The sequence below is a fragment of the Lathamus discolor genome, chromosome 1, assembly GCF_037157495.1.
Source record: "Lathamus discolor isolate bLatDis1 chromosome 1, bLatDis1.hap1, whole genome shotgun sequence".
NCBI classification, from domain to species: Eukaryota; Metazoa; Chordata; class Aves; order Psittaciformes; family Psittacidae; genus Lathamus; species Lathamus discolor.
The window spans coordinates 156,402,975-156,416,454 of record NC_088884.1 but is presented as its reverse complement, the minus strand read 5'-3'; the positions used below and the strand labels follow the sequence as shown (position 1 = coordinate 156,416,454).

At 38.4% G+C, this 13,480-nt stretch overlaps 1 protein-coding gene across 4 annotated transcripts in view; it reads right to left on the bottom strand.

Moving 5' to 3' along the window:
* Window positions 1–13,480, bottom strand: part of ZFYVE28 (zinc finger FYVE-type containing 28) — a 150,095-nt gene that overhangs the window by 22,654 nt on the left and 113,961 nt on the right. For 2 of the 4 annotated variants that reach the window (XM_065660640.1, XM_065660646.1), the window contains exon 9: window positions 7,923–8,027. The exons of the other annotated variants lie outside the window; for them this stretch is intronic. In XM_065660640.1, coding sequence (XP_065516712.1) covers window positions 7,923–8,027 — 105 coding nt within the window. The remainder of the gene's footprint in view (window positions 1–7,922; window positions 8,028–13,480) is intronic. 4 annotated transcript variants of the gene reach the window in all.

Below are 13,480 nucleotides of genomic sequence, written 5' to 3'. Positions count from 1 at the left end.
AGTGCTAACCTGTCAACCTGTCTTTCCTAAGCTATTAGTCTTATCGCTCACAAGGCTGTAGTCAATTCTGGGTTCCAATTTGCAAAAAAAGAACAAACAACTACTCCAAAGGCCATGCAAAGGATCAGATGCAATAGCTGGGGAAAGACAAAGACTGCATACATGAGCAATGGCAAGAGGAAAATTACAAGGTTTGGGTAAAAGAAGTATAAAGATGCTGTTAAAGCAGCATCTTGCTAAAGAGATCCACCATAAGAAACTCTACATAGAAAACTGGCTTATTCAAACTCATTCCCACTCTGGCCTGGGTTTTCAGAAGAATGCAAAGATGGTGTACTTCAAATGGGAATTAAAGTAAACAATACTGCCAGCGCAGGATTTATCAACTTTAACAGTGCTCTCTCCCAAACAGCTTTTTCAGTCATAGGTAAAACTTCTGTAAGAGTGCTTATGAACAAATAACAAGAACATTAGTAATCAACAAGGCTCCTTTCAAACCATCAAATTTAAATGTCAGATACTTGCAAGCTACTACATTTATTGTTTCTTTCAAAATCTAAACCAAAAAGGGATAAAATGTGCAAGATAAAGTTATTGTAAAATTCAAGACAAAACAGAGCAGAAAATATGTTATTTCTTAGGTTCTGCTAAGATTTTCTCAATTCCACCATGACATTTTTTCCCCTAATGCTTCCCTGTAATCAAACATTCATTTAAAGCTCTCAAATATTCATTCCCACTGCAAAGGGGCAAATAATAAGATTAAAGCACAGAAATATTTGAACTTAAAAAAAAAAAAAAAACAAAAACAAACCCAAAAAACAAACCCAAAACACCTGAGCTGGAAAAACTTAAAGTGAAAAACTGAAATAGTATAGCACTTATGAAGGATGGGTATGTAACATCAGCCCTGCTATCTGATACAGATAAAGAAATGCATCAGTCCCAGCTTTTACACCTTATCCAGAACTTGACACAGGAACAGACCTGGATACCTGATGCTGGATACAAATACTTCCAAGGGCAAAGAGTGATTTCATAGAGCTCTTCAGCAATGTCCTGTGTGATATGCAAGCAAATATTCTGTATGGCATAGTAAAAAGTGAATTAATTGGGCATCCGATTCCAGCAGATGCTCTTGAGTTACAACTCCTGTGTGTGGCAGAAATGGAGAAGGAGAAGCAGCAGTGACAAACGTTTTCCAGCAAAAGGAACTGTGAGGTATGGGGAAACTTATTAGCACAATGTTTGCATATTGGATCCATCAGTTCCCTCACAAAGTAATACAGAACAACCAACCGAAGCATTAAAGCATCCTAGGGTCCAGGAGGATCCCACAGGAATTTGGTATCCAGCCGTGGGAGTCAAAGCTGAGAAAAGCTAATTAAAGTATTAGGTGGAGCCTTGATATTGTAATTAGAAAATAAAGCTTTCTCTATTTTTCACCTTCAATTGCTGCTTCAACGTATGAGGAAATCCTCTCTTTTTCTTCCAATACAATTGTGATTTTACAATACACATTCATTTTAGGCACTGACAAAAGCTCTGCAAAAGGTGCAGTTAGTATAGTGATTTTAGTTAATTATACATAATCTCAAAACTCCCAAACATGCTATCCTAAGGGTTTTTTTGGCAAAAAGGAAATCTGTAAAATAAAATCTGATTTCTGAAAGCCAGTAATTTTTGTTCTACTAGTACCACAGGGAACACTAAGTGACATTCAGCACCAGATTTTTACACATCATTGAAACGAACACGATTATAAATGTGGCCAAATTACTAAAAATGAAAATTACAAGTGAGCTATGCAGAAGCAAGAACACGAACCCATTATGATCACTTTGTGTCAGTCTCCGTCCAGATGATATGCAAATTTGCGGATGTATACTACTGTTACTAGAACAGACTTATTACCTCTGCCACTGATGCTAATCAGCTTAAAATCCTGCCCTATCTCACTTGCTTTACACAACTGAATTTTCACCTTCCCACTGTAAGAAGCACTTGTTAACAAGTAGTTCACACAAACTGCCTGCGTTATTCCTTGAGAAAATAAAATCTGCATCAATTATTTGTTACAGAAGACAAAGATATGCATATAGTATAGCAAAAAGTACCTTGCAGAACTTCCTAAAACGGAACACTCTAGCTCAGAAAATGCTGCACCATTTGGAGATTTGACTTTTTTTTTTTGTCTTACAGGAGAAGGAAAAAGATAGGCATGAAACACATCAAGAAGAGTCCTGGCGATGAAAAACCAGACATCTGCTTCAGTCACACACGTCTCGCTAACTAAAGTCATAAGCAAAAGCTGACAGACCTCATCAATGCTGACTTGTTTTGCTGGTACTGCTCAGCTGGTTGCTGGGGCAAAGGGTTTAGCAGCAAAGCAAGAAGATTGTACATAGCAGCCTGTTTATGACCATGTTAATAGTGCCCTCACACTGCTTGAGTGACAGCGCTGTACAAATCAGCACAGTCAGTGCCTAGAACGTACACAGACAGTCTGCAGTTCAAAATCATTAGGCAGGAATGGCATCTATAATGGAAGTCATTCTGATATGCTCAGGGTATAAACCCCTTTTCCACCAAACTGTTCTCAGTGAGATCACAGTACTTGTAAAGCCATCACCACCAGCCTTCTGGTTCTGAGCAGTCTTTCTATAAAGAAGAACTCTACAGAAAAGAGGGGAAAGAAAATCTACAGGAATTCATTGATCAAAACAAAGATGACAGTACCAAAAATTAATGCAGAATTAATCTGTCATTTTGCATAGTTTAAGCAACTATAATCTGACCAGGTTAACTGCAAAATAGCAGATCTGGAGACACAGCTGATTAGGTAGACTGACACAGCAATTAATACATTGTTATTGCATTTGTTGGCCTCCACACAACTCTCTACAAGATCCCCAGAGTAGCTGTAACCTCTTTATTAAAACTTGTGGACATGTAATTTGTGCTTCAGCTTTGATCTTGGGACCATGAGATGAAAGAACTGTATTCTAGTATAATTCACAGTCCTGGCAAATGAACAAGTTATTTTTCCTTCTTGCATCCCCTGTGAGGCACTGAGTTCTACTGATGGAAAAGCACAGTATAAAATCTATGTTCTGTAAAAAACTGTCCACCCACAAGCACTTTGCTTGGTCTGTGAGATGGGCAGGTCACACTCAGGAGAGTGCTGATCAATGTCTTTTTACTCAGGCTGACAGCCTGTCACAAGTCAGGGATCCCCAGGATCATCAGTTGGATCCACCATGCTGTTCGAAACCATCATAAATGATCTGGATGATGGGATTTAGACCACCATCACCAAGTTTAGTAATGACACCACACAGGGTGGTGAGGTGGTTGCATCAGAAAGGAAAGCCATATTACAAATAGACCTGGACAGGCTGGCAGAGTGAGCTAACAAGAAAAGTATGGTTTAACAAAGAGAAGTGCTAGATTCTGTAGCTGGGATGACAACCAGAGACCTGGGACAAGCTGAGATGTGTGTGGATGGGGACCAGACTTGCTGAAAGGGGCCTGTGGGTCCTGGTAGACAACAAGCTGAGCAGGAGTCAGTGCCACTGCAGCAATGAAGGCAAACTGGATCCTGGGCTGCATCTGCAGTCTACCAAGCACTACCACTCTACCAAGCCCTGCAGGCCACACCTGGAGCACTACTGTGTTCAGTCCTGGTCTCCAGAACTCAAGACAGACACAAACTGGATAGGGTCCAAAGGAGGGACCTAACCCTTTAAGAAGAGACTGAAGGAGTTAGTTTTTTCGCCACCCGGAGAAGAACCTCATCAGTGTTATATTAGGTAAAGAGCGGCTACCAAGAGGACAGAGATTCTCTTGTTACAAGGAGAGGACAAGTTGCAGTGGGAGAGGTTTCATCTTAACATAAAAAAGGAATATTTTAAACTAAGAACAATCAATCACTAGAACAACCTTGCCAGGTATGTGGTAGAGACCTCATCACTGGTGGTCTTCAAAGTACGAGCGGACAAGATGCTAGAAAAATCTCATCTAGGCTCCCTTTCCCAGGACAGGTTGGCCCAGATGATCTTCTGAGGTCCCTTCCAACCTGGGCTATTCTGTGATTCTATGAACCAACTGGCATGGTGGCTTCAGTCTCCTGCAAAACACACTCTATTTCTGAAGCAGGTACTAAAAATTTAATCTTATCTATATACTAAGATAACCTTCCCTGCCTTTTTTCACATGTGTTAACAGGGATATACTCAAAATATGTAACAAAATAATCTATACCTTCCGACTACATCCAGCAAGCCAAAGATCTTGGGCTCTGCCCACATGTACACAAATACAGATAACCTAACACAAATAGCCAGATAAATATCCCACTGTTATTACTGGCAGTCTTGTTGTTTTGAGTCACAATACACTGCACATACCTCTTTTTACAGACTGTAAATAACGGGCTAAAATTTCACCACCAATTTTTGTAAATGCCTAAAACTGTAGAAAAAGATACCATAAACCACCAATATTTAAGCCACAATGACATATCTAAGAAAAGAGTACCCACTGACCAGGGAAGGCATCTATTATATCATTAAGGTTAGTTTTAAAAGTATTTATATAAGTTGTCATTTATTAGTTCATTATAACCTTACAATGAAGAAGTAGGCTTTTCCACGTACTCTAGGCAGGCAAACTTGAACACAGATCCAACAGTATTTCTTCCTCCTTGTACTCTTATACCAAGAATTCCAACAAGGCTACTGACTGTACTGCTTCCAACACTCAACTGGGTAAGATTCCAGCAGCCTATATTACTAGCTGCCTACTTACAATTCAGTGAGTTCTATCAAAAATAGTTCTAAAAATTATATTTATGAAAAGAAATCATTAAAAAAGAAAATCTGGATGGATTGTTTCCTGAGACTAATCTAAACAATGGACCAACTGCCACTTCTCTGCTGTTATAAACATCTCATTTTCACTGCAGTCAGCAGCATTATTGCAGTCACACTGATGTAACATAAGACTTCTGCATACTATTGCAAGTCTGCATAAAACCAGCTTCTCTGAAACCTTCTGAAATACATGGAATCCATTTATCCTTGGCTGAGAAAGCTGACTACTGATCTGGGCATCTCAAGTGTGGATACTGCTTAATGAACATTTTGGAGTAAATCATCTTCTGAACTGGGCTGAATTTCTTGATCATCAGACCTCTGAGACAAGAGGGAGGAACTTTCTACACAGATCAGGTACCAATGAAATAATCAACCTTTCCTTAGCAGAACTATTTGAGAAGTCCTCTGCACCTTAGTTTTCCCCTCAATTTGTGTTCTAAAAACCTTGAAAGTTTTAAAATGTGTTTCAAATTACTCCGTGAGCACAGTCTGCAGTCAAAGTATGCAACCAAGGTGCTCACTTAACACTGAAAAATCTTTGGCCCAGACACATTTCAATAAATTACATGCTTAGGCAAGGCTTCTTCTGTTCTCCACTGACTAAACAGGGAACCTTCAGCAACAAAACTCCTAATTTAGGTATATCGGTTTGGTGCCTAAAATCAGGTGGGATGATTATAGCTCTAAAAATTACACAGCAGTGGTTGGTGATGGAGAATGTCTAAGGCGGTAAATCACAGGCTGATCTGAAGCAGCCTCCTTTGACAGGTTCCAAATGGTTCCTACTGTCATAACAGCTTTTTCCTCCCAATTAAAACCAAAAATGGCAAACCATGACCCATGGGTTGAACAGTGCTCTGGGATCCAAGGAGGGCAAATTTTCTCCCTGGTTCTGCATTAGGAAAAAACAGTAAGTGCATACATACACTGAATTCCATATATACAATACCTTATTGTTTTAAATCCATTCTGTCTATAATCTTTAATACACTCATTCAATGTTCGTTCAACACACTGTGCTACTCTGGCTACGCTGTTTTGCTACCAGACCCCACCTGTTTGAAGACACTTGGGTATTTCCAAAACATGCTGCAATCTGACACCACTGTCAGCCTCAGTATTGATTATTTAACAGCACAAAGGAATTGCTTGTGACTCAAGGGAGGTTGAAAGGACACATAAATGTATTCCAGGAATTTTATGTTTAGCTAATTATTTTTCAGATGAAATTGCAAATGTTAAATTTAAATTCGTAATTGGCTTTAAGCGAGAACAGTAAGAAATAAGTACATTAAAATGGCATATTTTGGATAAAAAATAAACCCCCACAATTTAGGTATTATTTTGGATATGCACATGACATCAAGGAGAACTTAGCTATGTCAGAAAAAAGCCCTTTACAGAGATTGTCTTTGCAAGAACATAGCTGTTGTAAGCAAACGGACAAAACTCTAAAGTAGCTATTTAATAGCCAAATAAAACTCTTTGGGTAATACAAGATAAAAAACCAGGGGATCCACTTAAGAATAACATTCTTAATTTTTGAATAATATTCAAAAATATAATACAAATAGATGTACTGAATATTGTATTTCTATGCACATACATCTAGGAACATACTACTGTGAAGCAGTCAGATTTCTTAACTTTTTTTTTTTCCTTCTTTAAGTTGTTAAAAGGAATTTAAGCTTTTTTTAAACCTTTGAAAAGGGAAATTCATCAGTGTAGTTAAGTGGGCACTTAGCTTTTTTTAATTGGACTATGAAGTACAATAGCTAGATCTCTAGTAATATCAGATACAAAAAAACACACAACAGACAAGAAATCTTGCATGACACCCAGGGAAGATGCAACTGCAACACTAACAAAGGCAGTACATGAAGGCCTTGAAAAGAGGTGAACACCTAATGAAGACTTATTCTCACTGCTCCAGTTATTCCTGAAGAATAACTGAGGTGACTTCTATTGTCTGTTCAAACAGCCCTGTGTGAAACAGTCTTTAATATACATAGTATTAAAAGAGGGCAACTTTGCATGCAGGTGAATTACGTTTTGTTTGAATAACAGTCAAAAGGAAATATTTCAAAATTAAAACCATGAAAAAGTTGTAGCTGCATCTTTTTGCACTGAAAAATGTGAAACAAAAAAATCGAACCTGAAGATGGGCACATCCTCCCCAAAATACGTATTATTATATGTACTCTTTCTCTCTCTCTCTATATATATATAAAAAAAAAAAACAAACATTTTACCCCCTCTTTCCAGCCCTAAAACTAGACAACATTCCGAATTCCTGAAGTTCAAATGATGTGCTGGGTTGAGATAAACAGGTGAAAAAGGGAGGATAAGCAGCAGTGGAAGATGTACCTAGACTGAGCCAGTGGTATTTCAATCTGCCTGTACCAGAGTACAAATGTTATTGCATGCAATGGAGTAATCACATACATGTATGTTATGCAAACACTATAAAACAAATAATTTGTGATTTTGCTTTATTGTGTTTTTCTGCCCTAAACATTATTCTTCTACTATTCTCATTAAGCGCTCTGAACAAAACTGAAGTTAAAACTCTCATGCAGTTTTGGAAGATGTGAACATAAACTAATATTCTTACCAGTTTTGGCCAGCACCACTGTGGAAGTTAAATGATCATTAACTGGAAACTCCCCTCATTTTAACAGGCAAAACAAACCAGAAAAAACATGTTTCCTAGAAAGCCAGGACCTAGTTAAGACAAATATTTGGTACTTTTCAAGCTGAAACGTGAAGTCTCTCTTAAGAGATGCCATATGAAGAAATAAATGGGAGAACATGGACACTGATAATTCATTGCTGTAAGCATTAAAACTTTTCTGTAAGTAGTTGCCTCTCAATTGGCACAGCACTGAAGAAAACTGCTGGGGAAAAAAAGCAAAAAGCACCTGCTGTTCAAAAGGAAGAATTCTCAGAAGTGTTGCTGTCACTTCATTGTTAGTTCAATGTAAGTTTTTAACCAAGCATAACCCAATACCATTCGTCAAATCTGACTGCAAGTGATGTTATTACCTCAGAGCGTATATGCTGGAGAGACTACATGTAGTGACAGAAACACTCTCATAGTCACTGCTGGAGGTGGAGCTGAGGGGGGAATCACGTAAGCCATCCTGAGAACTGAAAAAACACATGGAAACAAAATGAACTGCTGAAGCCAACAAAGGTAAAAACAGAGCATGGTGATAACTCATGGCTGGTCATGGCTTATACAGAAATAAGAGTAAACCTGTAGTTGTTTTTTTACTCTTCAGAAAATGATACAAACCTATTCTGCCTTCTTCCCAAAAGGACAGACAATCTGGCAAAGTCAGCGGGGACACATCTTGTAAAAATCTTCACTTTAAATCATGTCATAGAGTTAAAATATTCAGGAAAGAACCGAAGATCTTACATTTTCATGGGGCACAGCATGCTCATGCTGCTATGTGTGGTTTAACATTAGAGAAGACTTAACAAAATGGAATGTTCATAAAGTTGCTGTGTGTTTCGGGCCAAAACACCTTAAACATTAAGCTTCAAGAACATTTGAAATATTGTGACAAGTCTGATCTACATTTTATTTCAATGGGAAGGAAAACACCCCAGAAAGCAGAAGGCTGATTCTGCAGTGAAGTAGATGAAGGTAATACCCTAATCCTGTATTTGCTCAGTCCCTATAACTGCCATATATGTAGCTCAGATTTGGGCTTTAAACCAACATATGATCAGGAAGAAGCAGTCCCACAGCAAACCACTGACAATTCATTAGAGGAAATCCACTAGCTGCTAAGTAAAAGGATATGAATAATTCACATGAACAGTACACAACTTGTCTCTACCATCCCTGGTCTAATGAAAAGCCTTTAAGTTACACATTATTTTAGATCTTTCATCATACTATCAACATAAACTGGGATTAGAAGATAAGAAGCAGTTTCATAAGCACTGCAGAACTATATTGAAAAGACCATTTTTTTGTTTCAGTAACAATTTACTGTTCAGCTACTGGAAATTCCACAAGCTGAAAAATATTAAATTATACTGATAGGAAAATATGTGACCTGGAGCAGAGGTATCAAAGCTGCATTGGCTCTAGGCAGTGTGGAAGAATCATTTGAGCCTGCTGAACTCAAATGTTCAGCCAACAGAAATCTTTGGACAATGCAGAGAAATCTAAGAAATATCTTCAGTTACAAGAGAGGCAGTTATATAGGTCACAATTGTCTTACCTTCCTTCACAATTACCAGTGGATCTTTTTATGCTCTTTTGATTTGTAGGCGTATAAATGGTTCATACTCAAACCAGATATGTTCAAAATTCTTCTACCAAATTTACTATTGTAGCTATTTTTTGCAGCTGGGAGTCTGGAAGAATGCTGAAGGGCTATTCTTCAAAGCAGTGCACAGAAGGTATGTGCTCTAATCCCACTAAGAAATAATAGGATTTGTTTGCATACCTCCCACTAATTACTTGAGAAACATACCCCTTCATGTTCCTCATTTCTGATTGCCAATTTGAAAATAAATCCCAAGTGTGCTGTGCTTTAGTTGAAAGGAGAGCCGTCAGCACTGGAAAATAATTTTATCAGACTTGAACAAAAATCTATTTAACTTTCATTCGTTTTATGTAATTTCCCTTGCTAATTCTGCTCATTATGGAGAGATCTATGCATTTAAACAAAGGCTTACTCTTTTATAGCTCATCACCTTTACCCATCCAATCTTACAATATGGTCATGCTACTAAAATGTACTTTTACTATCTGTTTTATGGCAGCTAAATGATATTAAAAACCCCATTAGCATGTGATTTCACAGCATGATTGAGCAGGTGTGATGGTGTGCTTCCCCTCCTCCCCTTTTCTGCTTAAGCAATAGCCACCAGCAGCGGTTTTGATGGCTGCACCCGGATTAAGTTGGACTCCGGGGAGACAGACAACACAATAGCAAAGAACCATAAATCTTGCTCAGTGACTAAGGACTAGCTGAGCATGTGCCAACCAAAATGTGGCTGCTCTGCAAATATGACTCTATCATCTTACTCCATAAATACCGGCCAGCCCAGGGCGCGTTGAGCTTTCCCGCACAGCAGTGGGCTGCAAAACAGGATATCCCCTTGAGTAGGGATACCTCTCAAGTTTACTCCTCAGGGTTCAGAGATTTGGTAAGTGAATTGGGAATAAGTGTGTCAAACATTGAAATCACAGCTAAGTGACATAAACGATTAATTGTGCATATATAATCCTTAGACAAATTGTTGATCAAGCCACCCCTAGACTCCTCTCTTGGAAGAAGTTTAGAATACAAGGGGGCCCTTTTCTGAACCCCATGAGTCAATGGGAGGGTCTCCCTCACAGTTCTGACCTTGTCCTCTACGCAGTAAATACTCAAGTGCACCTTGCCATCAAACCTCATTAAACCACTGTTGCAATTACCATTGAGCTTTAACTGTTTTAAAATTCATTGTTGCTTCTCTCTTGAGGGTGAAGCGCATCATTCTTTCCACGACAGCAGAAGAAGCTGTCTTGCAAAGATGAAATGTGTTGTTCAGAAAAAGTAATCTTTGAATAGAACCAGGAAACAAGAACAACTAGCAAACTCAGCATCTTGTCTTATTCTCACATCCCCACCATTTCCAGATTCTTGCAGTGTTACAATCCTGCCAGCTGATTTGGGCAGTGACATTTGTTCTGACACACGTCAGGTTTGCTGTCCTTCAGTGCTTCCTGTGAAGCTCTGTCTGATGTATTTGAGATCGAGTCAAAGTATCTGTTACCAATAAGACAAGAAAAATAATTATGAAGCTATTTATAACTCACCATTTTCTTAGGCTCTGGTTTTATAGATGTATCGTTTTAAAGAGTCGGATGTTTTCAGCTCATGCATAATATAAAGGAACTACAAGAACTCAAAATTCTCATGCATTTTTTTGGGAGTTAAATGCTCCTAGTAAAAACAAAACCCAAACAAACCACCATCCTAAGTACCATCTCTCTATTAAGAGCAGATATTATTTATTGTCAACATTGTCCCAAGTCAGTCAGTCTCTCCTGAGCTAACTTTGTGGAGTGGACAGTCCAACACAAGAGGCGAAACAATAAAGGCAGCACAAAGCACTAGACCTTGACGGCAGGTAAACCTGATGAGTAATCTCTGAACATTATGGCACACAAGCAGCTTACATTACCAATAACCTCAATGCTATCTTTATTTTCATCTTTACAGATGTCCTCTGACCAACTTATAAGCCTCACCTCATACCTCTTCTCCATAAATCTTTTCCCCACATTTGAATCCTGCCTGACCTCTAACCAGCCACTAGCTGTATAACTTCTCATCAGCTTCACTATCTTATCTTTTTTTTAAAGCCCTAACACTGCTTGCCATTCTGAAGTGCTTTTTAAGTGCCTTAATTTTCCACTATTCCATCTTTTACCTGGTGCACAAACCTGGCCATACTGAGACAACCACTGATTCCAGGATTAGATATCCATCTGGTCAGTCATCATTTGGCAATGTAAACTGCTTGGACACACTTGACAAAGCATGCTCACAGAGGTTAGTTTGTTGTTATAAGGGATGTCTAGTTTAGATAATTACAATGTGCAAACACTTTCTTTTTTCACTCCTGTGTACCAATACAGATTGAGGTTTTGTACCAGAAATAATATTTATGATTTACAATGTTTATTTCTGGTTCCTATTCAGGCTGTAATTCTTCAGATGAGAAATTCTGTGTTTATTTAGTACCAATAAATAGGAATGCAATAATGGTAACTTCGGTTTATATCTTCTCAGTGTTATACTAAATAGCTTTAGAAAAAACAAACAAACCCTAACCTCATCCCACCGAAAAAAAACCAACCAACCTCCAAAAAACACTCCTTACTGCATTCCTTCTCCATACACACAGACTCAGGATTAGAATCTTCTTCTCATTAGTGTCTGCCTGAAGATTCGCTGAGCTTTTCCGAAGATGCTGGTAGAACCTGAGGTGAATTGACCTGCTTTTCCCAACTCATGATTCCTGTTTTCAGCTGATGATTGCTCAGCAAGCACGTTCACGAGCACAACAGCAAGAGAAGGTATGTGCACATGGACACATCCTGTAGCTGACAGCAGTTCACCCTAGGTGACCTGACCTTCACATTTCATGCTTATTGGAAACTAATGCCAAGTTGGATTGGGTGGCATTCATAGGAGTGTTTGAACTGTGTAAACTGGGAGAAGTGTGTTTCATTTGTGAGGTCTTCAAGGCCAACAGTGCTATTTTAAAGATTATATTCTAGCGCAGGTTAAAGCCACCATCCATGTTCATCAAAACAGAATTCTTCAGTACTTCTGATAAAAATACAGAATACAGACTTCAGGCAACAGATCAAAGTGACACGGGGTGATATGGCTGCCTCTTCATAGAACACTGTCAGACTGAACTAATGAACCATTTAAATAAAGATGTTAGCCATTTTTTGGAACTACTCTAAGTAAACCACCAATCTGTATGCCACCTTTATCCTGGTGTGTCTGCTCTTTTCTATCCTAATGTGTTTCCAGGCTCTTACGTTTAATAAAACCTCGGGCTGTTTCAGGGGATAGTTTCTCCATGAATATTAGTACTTGAGTTACAATTACATTCCACATTACATCAGTTAATTAGCAGAGATCTCTGCTTATCTCACTACATGAGCTGACTTTAAAGCCTTATGTCACCTGCACCAAATCCACTCAAGTAAGTTGCTTTTAAAGCTGTTTTACCTGCTACACTCATTTCTGGGTTCTGTATGTTGAGAGCTAATGCGCTTCACTGTTGCTCCATTTGATATGTAGACCTAGTGAAAGGGAAGCTGGTATAAAACACTGACACCTTTTATTTGCATGCTAAGGCTTCATAACAGCAGTTACGTTACCGGATACAGCACAAAAATCACTGTTCAACAGGCAAGTTCAAACACTGCCACTTTTAATTTGAGACTTGTGTTGTTAAAAAGAAGGGGAGGAGGGACTGAATAAACTCATTTACACTGAATGTGAATTTCGCCAGTTGTACAAAGAAGAAACAGAATACCAGAAGGGGAACAGAGAAATTTCAATCAACAGCAGATAAGTGACTGCTTAAGGGAAGTTTTGCAGTTGAAAGGCTGATATTTTGTTCCCAATCAACTATTTCCTTCTTGCTGATGAGAAGTTTTCTTACTCCTGAATAGCTAGTTAAAAGACTAATCAGTACAAGACACCAAGCAGACATGGTTTTGTTAATGTGAACATGCACAGCTGTCCATTAATTTTTATAGAAAAGGCAACTTTGACAATTTTCCCAAGTCTTACTGCGATGGGAGTATTATAGGGAAAGCATCAAGGTAAAACATTTAATCAAGTTAATTTGTATTGTAATATCAATTAATCTAGTTTTTATAAAGAAGCACTTATAGTTTATAGCATTTGGTTCTACAAGACAGGCTAGAAAGGTAATTTGTGTACGTCTCATTTTTTAAATGTAAGTGCTAGCCATCCCTAAAATACAAATGCTTCTCTCATGCATTTTTAAAGGTGGAATGACTTAAAGTTACTGTACTGAAAATGTGCACACACATC